At 44.8% G+C, this 18,599-nt stretch overlaps 2 protein-coding genes across 3 annotated transcripts in view; one reads left to right on the plus strand and one right to left on the minus strand.

Annotated features, from left to right (window-relative positions):
- Positions 1–18,599, minus strand: part of LOC132493175 (protein FAM184B-like) — a 61,777-nt gene that overhangs the window by 21,370 nt on the left and 21,808 nt on the right. The window lies entirely within an intron of this gene.
- LOC132478293 (cholecystokinin receptor type A-like) lies at positions 4,099–12,469 on the plus strand. Its single transcript, XM_060081402.1, has 5 exons — positions 4,099–4,335; positions 5,017–5,272; positions 8,345–8,623; positions 10,882–11,009; positions 11,934–12,469. Exons 1-5 carry the CDS (start codon positions 4,227–4,229, stop codon positions 12,467–12,469), a joined length of 1,308 nt encoding a protein of 435 aa, XP_059937385.1. The 5' UTR covers positions 4,099–4,226.

Genomic DNA, 18,599 nt, shown 5'->3' on the forward strand with positions numbered 1-18,599 from the left:
CAGTACCCACAGGGCTTTGGGGACTGCAGGAGACACCCAAACTCTGTGGCTCGGAGAGAGGGGAGGCACTTAAACCATTTCAACTCAGTTTAGTAAATTTTTATCAATTCTCCTGGGCCTATGCTCAGTCAGAAGGTAGGGCTCCGAGGTGAGAAGGCTACTTTTATTTTGCCCCATCTGTTTATTACCTGCTTCTCACAGTGCACAGAGAATTTCCCAAGGGCAGGGTTCCATCCACTTGGTTCATGGCTTATCCCCAGCACCTGGCACCTTGCTTGGCACTTAGAAGGCATTCGATAAATGTGTGCTGAGGAACGAAGTAAGGGCTAACATCCTGAAAAATGCATCAGCTCTCCCCTTGAAAGCCCTAATGTCTCTTGTTGGAATCCTCTCTTTTTAAATTTAGTTCTGTGGTAACACTGGCTCAGAAAGTCAGACTGAAAAATCCAGAGCTGGCCAGGAAAAGAACCGATGTAATAGAGATATAGAAGGGTAGAATAAGCAATGCAATACAGGCTCTCCTGATTTTTTACTCCTTATTTATTCCCATTCCCCAAGCACACACTGTATGCCAGGCACTGTGCTGATGTACTGGAGACACAAACCCTTAACCTGACCATGATAACGGGGATAAATAGAGCATTCCCAGGATTACTCTTATCCACTGATAGTAACAATTAGAGCCCAGCCCTATGTTGTAGGCATTTTTCGAGGTGCTTTCCATGCATTGCTTTGTTTAGAGGTAGGGCTATATTATGCCTGTTTTACAGATGAACAAGCTGAGACTCAGAAAAGTCAAGTAATTTGGTCATGTTCACAACTGGGGTGAAGTTCAGGCTTAGGTTTCCGCCATCTGACACCTGTTCTCACACACTTACCAGCTTCCAGGGAGCTTCCTAAGAGGTAATCCTGTGATCACTGGCCTCCAAATCACCAGGAATGCTGGATAAAAGTGCAGATTCCCAGGCTTGGGGCAGAAGGATCAGAATCCTTGGGAAGGGAGCCCGGGAATCCCCATTTTTTAACCACTAAGCCCAGTGATCAGATTTGCACTAAAGTTCGTAAAGCACAGCACTCAAATGTGCCACACTTACTCTTTGTGAGTTTACAAAACTTCTAGGACCCACTCTCCTGCACTCCACCCTTTCTTTCTGCCAATGGATGAACAGAACAGAATAGAAAGGCAGGAAAGGAGGAAGAAAGGATAAAAGGAAAAAAGGAAGGAAGGTAGGAAGGAAGGAAGGAAGGAAGAAGGGAGGAAGGGAGGAAGGAAGGAAGAAAGGAAGAAGGGAAGGAGGGAGGGAGGAAGGAAGGAAGGAAGAAGGGAGGGGGGAGGGAGGAAGGAAGGCAAGAAGGAAGAAGGGAGGGAGGGAGGGAGGAAGGAAGAAGGGAGGGAGGGAGGAAGGAAGGAAGAAGGGAGGAAGGGAGGGAGGAAGGAAGAAAGGAAGGAAAGAAAAGAGGGAGGGAGGGAGGGAGGGAGGAAGGAAGAAGGGAGGGAGGGAGGGAGGAAGGAAGGAAGGAAGAAGGGAGGGAGGGAGGGAGGAAGGAAGGAAGGAAGAAGGGAGGGAGGGAGGGAGGAAGGAAGGAAGGAAGAAGGGAAGGAGGGAGGGAGGAAGGAAGAAGGGAGGGAGGAAGGGAGGAAGGAAGGAAGGAAGGAAGGAAGAAGGGAGGGAGGGAGGGAGGAAGGAAGGAAGGAAGGAAGAAGGGAGGGAGGGAGAGAGGAAGGGAGGAAGGAAGGAAGGAAGGAAGAAGGGAGGGAGGGAGAGAGGAAGGGAGGAAGGAAGGAAGGAAGAAGGGAGGGAGGGAGGGAGGGAGGGAGGAAGGAAGGAAGAAGGGAAGGAGGGAGGGAGGAAGGAAGGAAGGAAGAAGGGAGGGAGGGAGGGAGGAAGGAAGGGAGGAGAAACGCTCCAAATTGGGCTTCGTTTCAGTTCAGGGCAGGTGGACACCAGCCCTCTGCCTCTCTGCTCTTGGACCCTAAACAGCAGGTTCCCTGCAGTGGCTGGAGCAGCAGCCGAAGGGCCTGAGGAACGTGTTTAGGAAGCACCCTCTATGGACTTAAAGCAGCTGCTGGGAACAGCAGTGCAGTGAAATTTAGCTATACCCAGTGCTCAGAATCTGAATGTTTATCCCTTTCCAAATCAGGACAGTATTGCACAGGGTCCCCTCCTAGTGGGCAGGGTCCGTATCAGTCTGCAGACTGAGAAGATTCAGCCAACAGGAACCGAGGCAGGAATGACAGGCAGAGACACAGGTTCTGGCTCCAAACGGGCTACAGGACACTAGGACAGTGAAGAAAGCTCTATGCTGCAGGAAGAGGAGTGAGGGTGGGGCTGCCGGCCAGTGAGGGAGTATCCACAGCTGGTTCTCGCCAGCAAATCACATGGCCACTCTGAGTCAATTTCCTTGTGTGTAAAAGGAAAATAATAATAATAATAGTTGTTATTTTCTGTGATTTATGGAACACTTTTTCTGTGTCACGCACTGTCCTGAGGCAACCAATCTTCATAACAAATATCTATGAGGTCATTTTGGTCCCCATTTGAAAGAAGAAGGAAATGAGCCTTAGGTTAAGAAACCTGCCCAGTATTTCCCAGCAGGTAACCAGTGAAGCCAGGATTTGACCCTGGGTTTGTCTGATGCCAAAGCCTGTCTTCTTAATATTTACTGTTAGCTTCTCCAACATTCCTCGAATTTCTAGTTCTTTCTAAGTGCCTCAACGTGAGCTGTTCATGGTTTCAAAGAACAGGGGTACCACTCTCTTCTCAGCTCCACTGAGCCTGGATGGTGAAAAAGTCCATTAGTTCATGTGTGTCTGGCAGGGATTCAGCAAATATATAACACGTAGCTCTGTCAACTGAGAGAGCTGTCAAAACACAAGGCGTCCCAGAGGCATCTAGACCAGGTCTCAGCTGGGCCAAGCAACATGTGAGAAACACAGGGCCCTCCGCTCTCACCTGCTGTCCCAAAGGTCTCAACTGAGGAGAGTATGTGTGCAATAGGGCTGGAGGAGTTTTCCGGCACCACAAAGCCTCACGGAAAACCCAGAGCTCCCGGCCAGGTCCCCCTCTCTATCCTAACCTCCCACCTCATTCCTACTTCTAACTGAACTCAAAGAGTTCAAGTTCATTCCCACCTCAGGGCCTTTGTTCCTGCTGTGACCTCTGCCAAGAAGACTGCTACTCCTGCCTAGAAGCAGCTTCCTCCAGATCGGCACAAGCTTTCCTCCTCCTTGTCATCTAGCTTTCTGATCATAGTCCCCTCCTGCGGGAGGCCCTTCCTGACCACCCTGCCTAAATTAGCACCCCCCATCCATCCCTCTCAATTACGCCTTCTTGCTTGACTTCCTCTGTGGTGCTTTACACATCTGAAATAATCTCATTCATTATCTGCTTATGTGTTTAGAAAAGTACCTGGCAAACGGCTGACTCTCAATGAACATGTGCTGAATGAATGGATGAGTGAATAAATGAACGAATGGAAAATCTTACTAAAGTGTTTCTGTAATAAGAATCAAGGCACGTATAGTCAAAGTACCCCCCTTCTTTCAGTTTCCAAGGGCAGAGAAATAACCCTGTGGTTGGTAAAAGCTTAAACAACCAGTAGTTATATCCACACACACTGCTGGGCATGGGTCCAAAGCTAAAAAGGCACTAACTGCTTTTATATAAGGAGGTAGAAACACAGTCCCTCCGTGTCCTTTAGTCCTGATGCTCTGCATTATGGTATCTGTTACTGTGTTAATTGTTTCTGTCTCACACGGCCAGTTTGGGCTTTATTCTGCCTATGTCTGGGACGGTGACAGGTTCCTATACAGAGAAGAGAGGTAATGTGTCCATGTATGTGTGTGTCCACACCTGTGTGCATGTGTGTGGAAAAGCAGCGACACTCCAGGAAGGGTTAAGTTACAATCAGGCTGTCTGTGCGCAGGGCCCCATGGCTGGCCCAGGAATGGGGTGGGCCTGGAAGGTGGGGCAGGCTTGCCTTGCATCAGCTGCTCTTTCCAAGACAGGAGTGCACATGTTTGCCCAGCTGGCCTGAGTGTGTGGAACTCCAGTCGCCTTTAAGAATGGCTTCAGAAGCCCACACCTGGCAATCACTCCCCCAACCCCCTTGCCCCTCCACGGCAGGTTGCATTTGGGAAACTCTCCAGTCGGTCATTAGAGGAATGAGCCGAGAGTGAGCCATTCATCAGCTCGCCAGCGCTTGGTGAAAAGCAGCAAGCAAGGATGGATGTGGACAGCCTTCTCTTGAATGGAAGCAACATGACGCCTCCCTGCGAACTGGGGATCGAAAACAAGACGCTTTTCTGCTTGGATCAGCCCCATGCTTCCAAAGGTAGGTGTCAGAGGCTGATATTTTAATTCAGAAAACTATTAAGTTGGGGGAAGAAATCAGCAAAGGCAAGGCTGACTGCGAAAATATAACAAAGTCCTCGTGAGACAAGGCTGGGTAAAGTCATCTGTTCAGAAGTTTGAATAAGAGATCAAAAAGAAGAATTGAGTCCAATGTTCTTCTTGTTCCCCAGGGGAGAGTTGGGATTAATGTACAGGACTTGGGGGCACAAAAGCAGTGGGAGGAGGACCTGAAGTGGAGCCAGAAGCAAGGACAAGTGTAAAAGCTTGAACTTACAAGCATCACAGAAAAGGTGCTGTCGCAATCTAGCTGTCGCCTTTTCTTGGGGGAAATCAGTGTGAAGAAGTGATTATAGCAAAATAATGCTTAGCAGCTTAGGAAAGAAAGCAATCACTATTCACTAGAGGAGCTTTGTTCTTAAGAAAAAGTGGTTCCCTGAGTGAGTGATCCTTTAACAGACCAACATTTTAGAAGCAACTGAATCACTCTGTGCTCTCCTCACTTTGTTTCTGCAAAATATTGTAAGTACAGGGAGATCTGGGTTCAATGATGTCCGCCCCTGAAAAAAAAAAAATCGGCAGGAAATAAGTGTTCGCTGTGCGTGCTAGGTTTTAACATTCTGCTCTCATAACCTCCATCCCTCGTCTCCGTTCCTCCTCTCAGAGTGGCAGCCAGCCGTGCAGATTCTCTTGTACTCCTTGATATTCCTGCTCAGTGTGCTGGGAAACACGCTGGTCATGACGGTGCTGATTCGGAACAAGAGGATGAGAACGGTCACCAACATCTTCCTGCTCTCCCTGGCTGTCAGTGACCTCACGCTCTGCCTCTTCTGCACGCCCTTCAACCTCATCCCCAACCTGCTCAAGGATTTCATCTTTGGGAGCGCTGTCTGCAAGACCACCACCTACTTCATGGATGAGTTGCTGCTGGTGCCTATTTCTGGAGCTCGCCCCAGACCCCGCTCAGCCCCAGACCTTCCCCAACCCCTAACAGCCAAAACAAAACATCTGTCTGTGTAGGGCTAGGTGTAAGGACAGAGGAGCTGGCTTTAAGGGGGGTCAGTCCTCATAACTCCCCAGAAGTCAGTCCCCAGTTTTAGGGGTCAGTTTCTCAAAGTGGAATAAGTTGGTAAGAAGCCACAGAAGAGGTTGGTTTTGCTTGCTTCTGTTAGAAAGTAAGACAGGTGCAAGCTGTTCTGTTCCTTCCTGGAGGTCGTTGATTGTATTCTGAGCTCTACCCAACCCAAGGCATGGCTTTTGGGGTGGCCAGGGTGCTGGAAGAGGGCTTTTTCTGCTGTTGCTCTGGCTTTCCTAGGGAACAGGGGCTATTTGAAAACCAGTTTCATCAGAGTTCTAGATTCCCTTCTCAGGATTCACTTCCCAGACTGTTTTCCCAGGGTCTGGGACCATCTCAGGCAGAGAGAGAGAGAGAGAGAGAGAGAGAGAGAGAGAGAGAGAGAGACCTCTGCCACTAGACGAGGAATTGAATTTGTTCCTAGAGCCTGTGGGTCGCTAAGCTGACACTGGTTGGCTGAGATATTCAGCTCTCTGCCTTTGCCAATCAAAATGATGCTGATGATAATAAAAGTCACAAGAGCTAATATTTTTGAATGCATTTTTTGAGCACCAGATAGTCTCCTAATTGCTTTAAGTTTTTACTTCCATGATCATATTTTATCTCCCAACCACCCTATAAAGAATATACAGTTATCCTTCCCTGTTTCACTGAGGAGGGAACAGAGGCACAGAGAGGTTAATAATGTGCCCAAGGACACACAGGTGGTAAGCTACAGAGCTGACTTGAACCCAGATCGGTAGCCACAACAGTGGTGAGTACATGACCTCGCTTTGCCAACTCCTGTGGCTCTTCCAAGGCTGAAACAAAACATGTTTCTTTGTCCCCTCTGTCTGCCAAAATGCTTTGTCCCTTGCCCATTCTGAGAATTAGTTGGGAGAGGAGGAGGAGAGGCGGAGATTGAGGAAGGAGTTGTTGTTTGTTCTGACCTAAGCCAGGCAAAATATGCAGAGCTGAGTTGGGCTAGGGCAGCCTTCAATGACCGGAAAGCTTTAAAAGCCTTTATTTCTCCCAATTGAGGAAGTGGGATCCAGCAGTGACAAAATGATGATGAATAACTGATCTGCATGACATGGACAAATAACCAAGAAAGTGTCAATCTGGGTCCAGTCCTCTGAAAAGAAAAATGGACTCACAAATGAAAAGGATCATTGTTAAACAATGACGCAATAATAATAACCAACATCTCATAGTGCTTTAGGCTTTCAAGACCTGTCTGTATATATCTTATGATAATATTTAATAATCTTAACCAAGGTTTGTGGAAAGAGATTTAAAAAGAGTGCTTGTGTAGTTGCACAACGTTGTGAATGTGCTAAATGCCACAGAACACTTTAAAATGATTAAGTTTATGTTATGTAAGTTTCACCACAACCAAAAGTGTTTTAAAATAGCTGGGGTCTGAGCTAGGAGCTTTAAAACTCTTCCTGAAAATTTCCAGGATTGTTCTAGAAAATGAAAAGCAAGATAATTCTGAAAGTGCTTGCAATACCATAATGGTTTTGTTGGATTTCTGATTCCAGTGATTTCAATTCTTCCCTTAATTTTATGTTCTCCTCAATATTGTTTCTAATAGTTAACACTCATTAAACTTCTCATACATAGCCAAAAAAAAGACTGCTTGCCTGCTGGTGGGTTTATAAGTACAGTGGACCCATTGTACAGACTTGACTCTGAGGACTTTGGGGCTGTACCCTCTAATTCAGATGTCATCAACTCCTTAGAGTAAAGTCCTATAAAACACAGCAAATCCTGTCTCAGAATGTAAGTTCTTATAGAACGGTTTCAGGGTTGTAGATTCCTTCAAGTCTCTCAGGAATACTATGGCTATTCTCCCAAGAAAAAGAATATTTTTATACATAGATTCACAAAAGGCCCCAGGCTAAGAACTCCTCCATCATGGTAAGAGATAAGAGAAGAATCAGTTGAATTTATGGATGAAGAATTAAAGGGAATTTTAAGGGGATAAGAGATTATAATAAGTATGTACACACACAAAATACAAAAAATAAGGAAAATTAAGCTTTTTTGACTATGCGTAAGTATATCCTTTTGAACGAGGTGTTTTGACGTCTTCCTCACTGATGATGCACGTTCCTTTTACAAAATACAGGAAGCAAAGAGAATGAGAAAGCAGGCCCTAGCCCTTCCACCCAGAGAAAAACGTTAGTTATGATATGGAGAGTTTCCCCTTCTTCCTTTTTCACTAGGTATTTTTCCAACACTCCATTTTGAAACTTAGAATGTTTCACTCTTAAAAACAGTTTGGGGACTTCCCTGGTGGTCCAGTGGTTAAGACTTCCCCTTCCAATGCAGGGGGGTGTGGGTTTGATCCCTGGTCAGGGAGCTAAGATCTCACATACCTTGTGGCCAGAAAACCAAAACATGAAACAGAAGCAATAGTGTAACAAATTCAATAAAGACTTTAAAAATGGTCCACATCAAAAAAATCTTTAAAAAAATGTCTGTACTAGAAATTTTCAGGAAGAGTTTTAATGCTCCCAGCTCAGACCCCACTGAATTTTCAGGCTCACAGTCCTTGAGAATATTGGGTTAAAAGGTCAATTTACCTATGCAGATCATGCTCAAAACTAAAGCTATTCTACAGGTCACTCAGAAATCTCTTCTGTGGGATAGGAACATATTTCATCCACTTGGTTATTAATTAATGAGCACCTTCAGCCTAGGAAGGAGTTGGTTGTAATCAAAGTTCAATAAACTTATCTAAAAATTGGCAATAAGATGTATTTGCAAACACATTTCGTTACCTGCCTCAAATCGTTTTGGGGACAAAGCTGGGAATAAATCATTTTTTTTAGATATATATACACAATATTCTTACCCTGTGAGCATTTTCCTCTGCTATCTATCAAACCTGCACAAAATAAACTTTGGATTTCAGAGCCTGCATAACCAGCTTCTTTGTTCCTTTTCCAGGCACCTCTGTGAGTGTCTCCACCTTTAATCTGGTAGCCATATCGCTGGAGAGATATGGTGCAATTTGCAAGCCCTTACAGTCCCGAGTCTGGCAGACAAAATCCCACGCTTTGAAGGTGATTGCCGCTACCTGGTGCCTCTCCTTTACCATGACTCCATACCCGATTTATAGCAACTTGGTGCCTTTTACCAAAAATAACAATCAGACTGCGAACATGTGCCGTTTTCTACTGCCAAATGATGTCATGCAGCAGTCCTGGTAAGGCTGCATGAGTTTATTTGTTTAATACAACTCGATATAATTTTGCAGGTTTAATAAAAACTGAAATGTATTGTCCAGTGTCTGGGGGATCAGTCTCCTGGAGACTTATTGAGAAGGTTCGCTCTAACCTCTTTCTAGAGTAACAGTGACAGCAAACACTTAGAGTGCTGTGTTTTAAACGCCATATATATATATATATATATATATATATATATATATATATATATATATATATAAATTCAACTAATCCTCTCAAAACCCTATAGGGTGGGTACTATTATTGTCCCCATTTTACAGAGGAAACTGAGACATGGAGAGGTTAAGCACGTTGCTCCAGGTCCCAAACCTAGAAGAGATAAGAGAGCATCTGGTCTTAACCACTATGCAGTGTGCTTCTGGAAGAGCTCTGATTCTCCAAGAACTGGAGGTAGAGCCAAGGATGAGTTTCGAATCCCATGTGGTTTTTCTTAGAGCTGCAACTGTGGTACTTGCACAGGACACTGTACTGGAAATTAAAAGGCAAGGTTCTAGTACCTGTTTCTTTGCTTACTAGTGGGTGATATTGGACAAGTTCATATCACCTCCCTGACGTTCAAGTCCTTTATCTACACAAAGATTTAAGAATAAAGATATTTTTTTATCTACCTCATTAGATGGATGTGAGATTCAAATGAGAGCATGTTTATGAAAATGTCACTAAATATCTTTAAAAAGGCTACACAAATGCAGGACATTATGTTTACCAGTTCCCAGCATGTTTTAGAAGGAGGGAGTTAGATATTTTAAAATGGCTCAAGGGCTTCCCTGGTGGCTCAGTGGTTGAGAGTCTGCCTGCCAATGCAGGGGACACGGGTTTGAGCCCTGGTCTGGGGAGATCCCACATGCCGCAGAGCAACTGGGCCCGTGAGCCACGACTACTGAGCCTGCGCGTCTGGAGCCTGTGCTCCACAACAAGAGAGGCCCCCATAGTGAGAGGCCCGCGCACCGCGATGAAGAGTGGCCCCCTCTTGCTGCAACTAGAGAAAGTCCTCGCACAGAAACGAAGGCACAACACAGCCAAAAATAAATAAATAAAAAATTTAAAAAAGTATTAGACATGGGAATAAATGGGAAAATATGAGCTGTACATAGAAAAAAACTGGCAATAGAAACCAACCCTAAAAAACACAGATGTTGGAAACTTCAGACAAGGATTTAAAAAAAAAATAGCTCAAAACTGAGGTCATCTCTGCTTTCTTTGCCTTCCTTTTTTTCATTTCATCCAAGTAACGCGTACACACAAAAAGAGTTATGTTGCAAATGAGGGACTTTTCCAAGACTCGAAAAGAACTCTTATCAAAACACGTCCAATTGAAATGAGAAATGGCTCAGCCACTGTGAGCCTCTGACAATTTTATGGCCTAATCGCGTAATCTTAACATGCCAGACTGCAAAAGTGATTTAGGGGCCAGACTCATAAAGAAGGAGGCTGCAATTCTTCAGGAATCAAACATATTTACAGAAAGCATAGCTCTGGCCCACCAGGCACTAGAACAAGCTTGCCGCTGTGCCAATGGGTCAGAACAGCCAGAATGCTTATTTTGCAAAACCAAGGAGGTTTTCCATCATTGCTACCTATGCATTAGATGATTCTGTTGCTATAAAGTCAACAAATGGTATATTGTGATGTTTAAGAGCATGAGTTCTAGAATCATATTGCTAGGGTTCAGATCTCACCTTTGCCACGAGCTGTGTAACTTTGGACAAATTATTTATTGTCTCTAAGTCTGTTTCCTCATTTGTAAAATGGGTATTATGTTAATAGTACCTACCTCAAAAGTTATTATGGGAATTAGATATAGTAATATATATATGCTATATTGAAATTGAATAAGTCATCAATGAATGTAAGCTCTTATTATTACTATTATTTCAGAAACCATTTTATTGAGGTATTCACCTACTCTCATTGGCTTGTTTTTTTTTTCCTTTTTAAGCTCTCATTTGTTTTAAATGTAGACTTGTTTCAGGCACAGACTTACACCAAACTTTTCAAATTTAACTAGTCCTTCATAAGAGACTTTATCTGAAAGAAAAGAAGTAAACAACTTCTAATGACTGACCCTCCAGATGGGAAATTTCCAAAGATATTAAATCCTAGTAATTAATGTGTTTCCTCAGACTCATTAAAATGGAGATGAACCTTGCTTATTCCATCTCATCTGAGTTTGAAATGCTAGAGATGATGGTTATTGGATTGCTTTTTATTTTATTAGGCACACCTTCCTGTTACTCATCCTCTTTCTTATTCCTGGAATTGTGATGATGGTGGCATATGGATTAATCTCTCTGGAACTTTACCAGGGAATAAAATTTGATGCTAGCCAGAAGAAGTCTGCTAGAGGTAACTATCTCTTAGCTGTATGTTTATGCCAAAAGATTACAAAAGCTTATTTTCTGTAACTTAAATAGATATACCCAGAGTGTGTATAGGGTATATTAGAGGTTTTCAAAAGTCTTCTTAGGATACTCTGTGTCCTAAGGCACAGTCATGAGACCCAGTGTCTCTATTCTTCATCTGTAAAATGAAGAAATTATTCCTCTCAAAAGGGTGCTGATTGGAATAGATGAAATAATACACACATCGCCCAGTTACAAGCTGAGGGCCCATGGGTCCCAGGCTCCCTGTGCCGTTGCATTCAAATGGACCCCCTTCCGCAACCAAAGCAAATTGTAATTCCAGGCGCCATTCTCTCTCCTCCCCTTCACTCCCGTTGCAGCTGCCACAGAGCCTCCCGTCCCCCCCTTCATTATAGTGCACTGGTCAGAGAAACTTACCTGACACCTTTGTTGGTATCACTCGCCCCCCCTTCTCACTCCACCCCTTTCCTCAACTCTTTACCACTTATACAACTTCAAGGTCTTCTTTGGTTTTTGCTCATTATGCAGAGTCCTCCCAGTAAAAGCAGTCTGGAGGTTTCCCAAGCAAGCAGGAAACTTCCCCCTGAGGAGCTGGAAGAAGAGTGTGCCTATTCATTCTTGAACAGTTTTTTATCCTTATAATCTACATATGTAAAATATTATTTTACTATTATAAATTATGTACCTCAGATACTATATATTATTTTAGTGGTTTTAAGTAGCTTTTCATTTGAAGGAAAGGACTAGTGTAAACAACACCTACCCATGTCAAGGCAGGCCCGAGGTCGCCTGCCCAATAGTACAGTTCAAGTGTGGTTTAGCCCCTTGATGCAGGGGGCAGGGGTTCCATGCCTTCTGTCTTGCATGACCCATCCCGAAAAATAAGTGTTATCCCTTGCCCACCCAGAAAGGAAGCCGAGCCTCGGCAGCAGCGGCAGATACGAGGCCACCGATGGGTGTTACCTGCAGAGGTCCAAGCAAGCTCCAGGGAAGCTGGAGCTGCTGCAGCTGTCCAGCAGCGGTGGCGGCAGGCTCGGCCGCATGAGAAGCAGCAGCCCCGCGACCAACCTGATGGCCAAGAAGCGGGTGATCCGCATGCTCATGGTCATCGTGGTTCTCTTCTTCCTCTGCTGGATGCCCATCTTCAGCGCCAACGCCTGGCGGGCCTTTGACACCGCCTCTGCCGAACACCGCCTCTCCGGGACCCCCATCTCCTTCATCCTCCTGCTCTCCTACACCTCCTCCTGCGTCAACCCCATCATCTACTGCTTCATGAACCAGCGGTTCCGCCTCGGCTTCATGGCCACGTTCCCCTGCTGCCCCAACCCTGGTCCCCCAGGAGCGAGAGGGGAGGCAGGGCAGGAGGTGGAGAGCAGGACCACCCGGGCCTCTCTGTCCAGGCGCTCGTACAGCCACGCGAGCGCCTCTGCCCCGCCCCCGTGAGCTGTGCCCTGGCCGCCAGCGCCAAAGGATGGAGCGGGGACAGAGGGAGGCAGCAGAGAAGGAGGAAAAGAAGAAAGCAGGAGGAAGAGGAAGCGGGAAGTGAAGGAGCGGGAAGGCGCCATCCCCAGTGGGAACTGTTCCTTGTCTGCTTGGCATCCTTCGTCCGGGTGCCAGGGGAACACTACTAGGGCGGGGCCGGGACTGGGTTTCCAGGCAGCTCCAGGCAGGCAGTATCCATACCAGTCACCATGAGAAAAACCTCAGCAGGCCAGTAACAGGAGTCCAACAGGACTCCTCCTGCACGTGTAATTGCCAAGTACGTGTTCAAACTGGGACGCGGACCCTACTGAGCCTTAGAAGTGGGGCTCTAGAGGGGGCTCTCACCCCCCATAGGGACACCCTTCTGTGCACTGCTGCTTCTGTTGATGCAAAATCTGGGGGGCTACTTTGGCCCTGGGGAGTCCATCACTCTTTCACGTACATTCTGTAGCCACCCACCTCATCATGACCACGAATGGGAACCCAAAGCAAACCCTCTTCCGGCCGTTTTCTGTAGTAAAAGAACAGCCTGACTTGTTCTCCTTGAGGTCGGTCAGGGGCATTCAGAGACAAAAGTTTATGTCGTCATCAGAACAGCATATGGAAAGTTGTCTAAACGATGGAATTTGGAACTTATATTTCTGAAAAGAAAAGGGTATGTGGCAAGCAGCTGGATGGAATGCTGTCTTAGCATAAGGAATGTTAAATGCCAGAGGGGGCATAGAAATATTTTTCTGCTTTAATAATATATGTTGCTTAACTCCACCTTTACATGGTGATATGAAACCCCGTGGCTTCTTTGCCTCAACTTAATTTCTCATACTCATCCTCTTTTCTGGAAAGACCTCAAGGCACAAAGGAGAGCTGTAACCTATGTGCACCTGGGCAAGCTGGAAACAGGTGGAGTCAGGCCCAGAATAACTCAATTAACAAGTAGCTTTTGAAAGTCAAAGGCTGTATATGCCTTTAAATACAATCTATGTGTTTGTTAATGTTCATAGTAATTTTATGTGTATGTGGAATATGAACAGAGAAGTACATTCTTTACATATAGATATACCCTTTGATGTGTTTAAAAAAAGAATAGTGGATGGAGGTTGGAACTCAGAAAGTGTTATCATTCTACATTCCTCTACAATGGTTGGAGTTACATGAACTTCTTTTCTTTGCAAAATTGGTGTTGAAATATCTCTCCTCCAATGTAGAATCTCAACTTAAAATAAGACATGAACTGTACATTTAGATACAAGGAAGTGCATTTCTAGAACAGAATGTGTCAATCCAGTCTACCAGCCCTCCTCCCTCCCTCCCCACCACTTTCTGTCATAGTTTTCATGCCTCCAAGCATCTGAGAGGTGAGCTTTTCTTTTTCCTGTTTTCTTGGGTCCATGACCACCCATTGATCCATGCCTGACAGACACTCTTTGTGGTGCACAAGAGCTAGTGTTTTCAATTATCAAAAAAAAAATCAATATGGAAAGGGGAGGGGCAGAGAGTGGCAGGAAGTGATCATGAATAGGGGAAGGGACGTTGTATAATTTAACAAGATGTGAGTGTTGACATTTGTTGTTTTTTTGCGGGTTGGGGGGATAAAGTGTTAACAGAGAAGAAATTATTGAGGACGTGAACATATGTTATAGGGGACTTTTCAAGCCAGATGTTAGTTTTTCTATTCCTCAGACTACAATCTTATTTTAATAATTCTAACCAGTCGTCTCTGTCAAAAATTTCAAGGTAAAAATTCAACTGACTAAAACGTGCACTGCTAAAATAGTAATGATAAAAGGTGTAAGAAATGAAGATGTCTCCAATATTTGAGTAAATCCTACAAAACCTACCATTTTCCTGCCAGAAGAATAAGCCTTCCCTTCTGACAGTGTTAGCATATAAATGAAGCTAAATTAGCTTCTTTGCTCCCCACACCTTATTGGAAACCTTTGGATATTCCAAAGGTATGTTAACCTAAAAATAGGGTTGCCAGATTTAGCAAATAAAATACAAGATGTCTGGTTAAATTTTAATTTCAAATAAACAATTAATAATTTTTTTTAGTATGAGTATGTCCCATGCACTAAAATATATCTTATATTTTATCTGGCAACCCTACTTTAAAAGCATGTAAGAATATAAACAAGTTTTCCCAAATATAATATAGAGCAATAAAATATCTCTGTTCACGAAATATATTGGAAAGTCTTTCACATAATGGAAGCTTTTTTTAAAAAGATGAAAAATGCTATTAACTTTCAGAATCTGTGCCTGACCTTTGGAAATGGTACTATCAATAGGCTGATTTTACTTTTAAAAAAAAGTTTTTAACATAAAGGTATTCTAGTACTTTGTTGAGTCAATTTCCTTTATTTCATGGTAAACTGAATTCTTAAATTTGAAACAAAATGACCAATAGAGTTAAGAAAATAGATTCACCAAGTTTCTGGTATTTTCTAGTGTCTTCTGGTAGCTTCCACTCATCACCAGAGTGCTAAGTATGAACCTGAGCACTGAAATGTATCTTTGATTTTTACTTAGCCCATGTGTCCCAATGGCTTCTCATGCCCTAGTTACTTCGGTAAACTCTCATGATAACTTGCAGTGGTGAATAAGAAATGCATGTGTCTAGATATTAGTTTATACATGTTCGTGTGTGTATCTTCTCCATTCACTTAAAATGTAATCAGGAGGCGAGCGACAGTAGCTGTTGAATCTCCACTGTATTTCCTTCCAGTGCTTTGCCCAGTACTCTGTACACCATGAGTGCTCAATAAATGTTGGGACTGACTCCTGCTCTGCCTCCGATGCTTTGGAGAACTCTCTTTCTGTCCACAACAGTGAGTCTCAACAAGGGGGGCATACTCTTGGGGAGTATCAGAATTTCTACAGGGCTTTTTCCAACTCTGCGTGTATCCCTACCCAAGACTTGGCTGTGTGAGCATTTGGGGCCATCTCTCCCTCCCTTTTGCTCTCCCCCGTGTGTGTGTGTATGTGTGTGTGTGTGTATATATATAATTGGAGATGTTACCAATGGGATACTGTCACACCTGTGAACAGTGCCAGGACATAGATTTTTTTAAAGGGCTGGGAAAAAGGACAAATACTGTAAGATTCTATTCACATGAGGTATCTAAAGTAGTCAAAAATCATAGAAACAAAACATAGAACAGTGATTACCAAGGGCTGGGGATTTAGTGTTTAGCCAGTGTAGAGTTTCAGTGTTGCAAAATGAAAGAGTTCTAGGGTCTCTTGCCCAGCTATGTAAATATACTTAAAACTACTGAACTGTGCACTTAAAAATGGTTAAGATGGTAAATTTAAAGTTAATGTGTTTTTTTAGCAAAATTAAAAAGAGGGAAGGGGGTTGGGAAGCACTGGTCTATAGTATCCCTTGGTTTTGCTCCTTCCCACCCTCATTCTCTTTAAGGAGAACAGTTAAAATAACCATCACTGTGTTCCTAATCCATGTTTAAGTACTCTACTCACTCGTTAGGGCTGGTAAGTATTATCAAAGCCTACTTGGCGCCCTTAGCTGTTACCTCCCATCTCTTTGCTCTCCTGCAGGACTCCTCTGGGTACCTCTGGGCATCTTCCTGTGCCATCCCCCCCTCCCCAACCCTACCTCTGAGCCCTGTGGCTGGTTCTCAGCTCCAGCCAAGGTGCTTCCTTGATTCGGATCTCTATGGCCCCTCCGGCTTCCTGGTCACCCTCAAGTGGAACATAGATTCCACATTTCCTAAACCTGTTGCCACAGCTGAGGACCAGCCCCACAATTCCACCCCACACCCTGGCTCTGAGCAGCTCAGCCTGGGAAGAATTTCAGGTCCTCTTTCTTCCTCAAGAAGAGAGATCAGACAAGTATGAATTGTCCAGCAGCCACCCTTGTACATAACACATAACAGGCGCTCAGTAAGTGTCTGGGGGTGAATGAATGAGTGAATGGATGAATACATTTGAATGGAGTCCTTCCTCAAAGCCGGGCCTTTCCGGGCTGCTTTGGGGACGGCACCATCCTAACCAGAGGCATCTTGCCCAGAGTGTGCAGTAGGTAGGGCTTGACAAGAGGTAAAGCTGACTGGGCGGGCTCATTCTGTTTCCAATCCTCCACGCTGGACATGAAGTACAGCAAAAACTGCTTTCGAGTTCGCTGACCATAAACACGTCCTCTGTGGGTAAAGAGGATATACTTTGGACCCCAAGTCCGGAAATCTGTGTCCCAAATTTAGCCCTGTCCCTAATTTGCTGTGTGGCTCCAGGCAGGTCACACACCCTCTCTGGGTATCAATTCCTTCCTGCAAAATGACGGGTTGTGCTCCATTTTTGGTACTGTGGGATTCAGTAGGTCGGAATTTGCTATGTGCTTTTATTATTCCATACCCTCCCTTAATTTTGTCGGCTTCCCGTTGTCTTTGCAATCAGAAAAGCTCCCTGACACTAAGCACATAACCACCTCTGAGGAAGGCTTGATCTTGAGGGCACCTCTGAGAGAAGGCGGCCAGGGTGAGAAAGAAAAGGTCTCAAAGAGGAATGTGCAAGTTCTCAGCCCCTTCTAGGTCACAGCTGCCCAGAACAACTTGTGTGAGGCTGGTCCCTGGAACCCGAGCCACATTCCCACTGAAACGTAGGCAGAAAAATCCACTCCCAAACCAAATTTTTCCTAGATGACAGAAGTACCAACATTCGTTAAAGCCTGCTTTATGCATTGTGAAGTCACTGGTGACAGTGGGTAACAATACACACTCATGGAAGGATGAATGAATGTCTGGTACATATGGGGTTAAAGGAGGCCTTCAAAAAGATGCTACCGCCAGTTGACCCTTGAGCTGGAAGCTCCCCTTCCCCTCCCCTGTCCCTGGAATATGCTTTCCACTTGCCTTCCCTGTTCCCAGAAGCTGCTCCAAGGATACAGCCTTGAGATAGAAATGTGGTGCTGAGGCTCCTGGACTGTGCAGAGAAGGCCTCTGAGTAAACTTCTAAGAGTCTTGTGGGCACGCGTGGAGATCTACTCACCTTGCTGCCACCCAAGAAAGTCCCCTTGCTTCTTATACTTGCCACGACCAATCTGGAGGGCTGCCTCTGTCTTCAGTCTCTCCCTGCCCTCTACCAAGGAGGCTGGTTTCAGATTTTACCCTGGAAGGCTCCGAGAAGGTTGCTTGCAAAGCAGCATCTGGTTTCTTATTTAAATCTCAAAACAACGTGTGAGGCCTCATTTCCCACAATTCACAGGTGAATAAGTTGAGCCTCAGGGGAGTGACCATGTGTACAAGGTCTGACAGCTAGTAAACAGCAGAGACAGATCTGGCCCATTCTAATGTCACCAAGCTGCTGTCGGGATTAGGTGACATTTCGTAACCTAAGTAATCAATAGCTGGTGATTTCATTTCCTATAATGCTTTACAGTTCCTAGTCCTGGTGCTACACAAGCCTAAGGATGAGAAATCCCATCTCTGTCCCCCACCTCCCCCCCAAACTCACTCACCAATGGCCTTGCTCTGAGCTCCCTGAATGTGGAGGATTTGAAAGCTGGCATTTTGCACATGTGTCTTGGATGCTTCTATCTCTATGTTTATTGTTAGAGGGAAGATAGTACACTTTGCCATATCATGGGGAAGCCGAGAGATGCTATCAGTCAATGAGCTTTCACCTCTTGGGCTAATTATCAACATTATTAAGGTAGGTCTATTTTCTCAGAAAAATCAGAGAGGAGACAAATATAGGCCAATTTATTTTTCAGCCTGCCATGTGACGCTTCCTGGTCTGTCCCTTCACCTGCTACCTTTCTACCAAATCCCCCTTCCCCAGTTAAATCTACAGATTAACATTATCTACAGACCTTCACTAAGATGGCCCCACCCCAAATTCATCATCTGAAATGGAATGATCTGTCATATCGCAAACCACTTCTCCTGATTCTGTCTGCTTGCTAATGGTACCTCCACTTGCTCAGATGCTCAGGCTCAAAGTCTGGCTCATCTTTTAAAAGGTGGTATCAGGAAGTCATGGAGAACTTGAACTTTGGAGTCAGAAAGACCTGGATTCTCATCCCAGACCCAGCATTTACCAGCTGGGGGATAGCAGGCAATTCCTCTGCTCCCAAGTC

This window comes from Mesoplodon densirostris, chromosome 1, assembly GCF_025265405.1.
Source record: "Mesoplodon densirostris isolate mMesDen1 chromosome 1, mMesDen1 primary haplotype, whole genome shotgun sequence".
Lineage (NCBI taxonomy): Eukaryota > Metazoa > Chordata > Mammalia > Artiodactyla > Ziphiidae > Mesoplodon > Mesoplodon densirostris.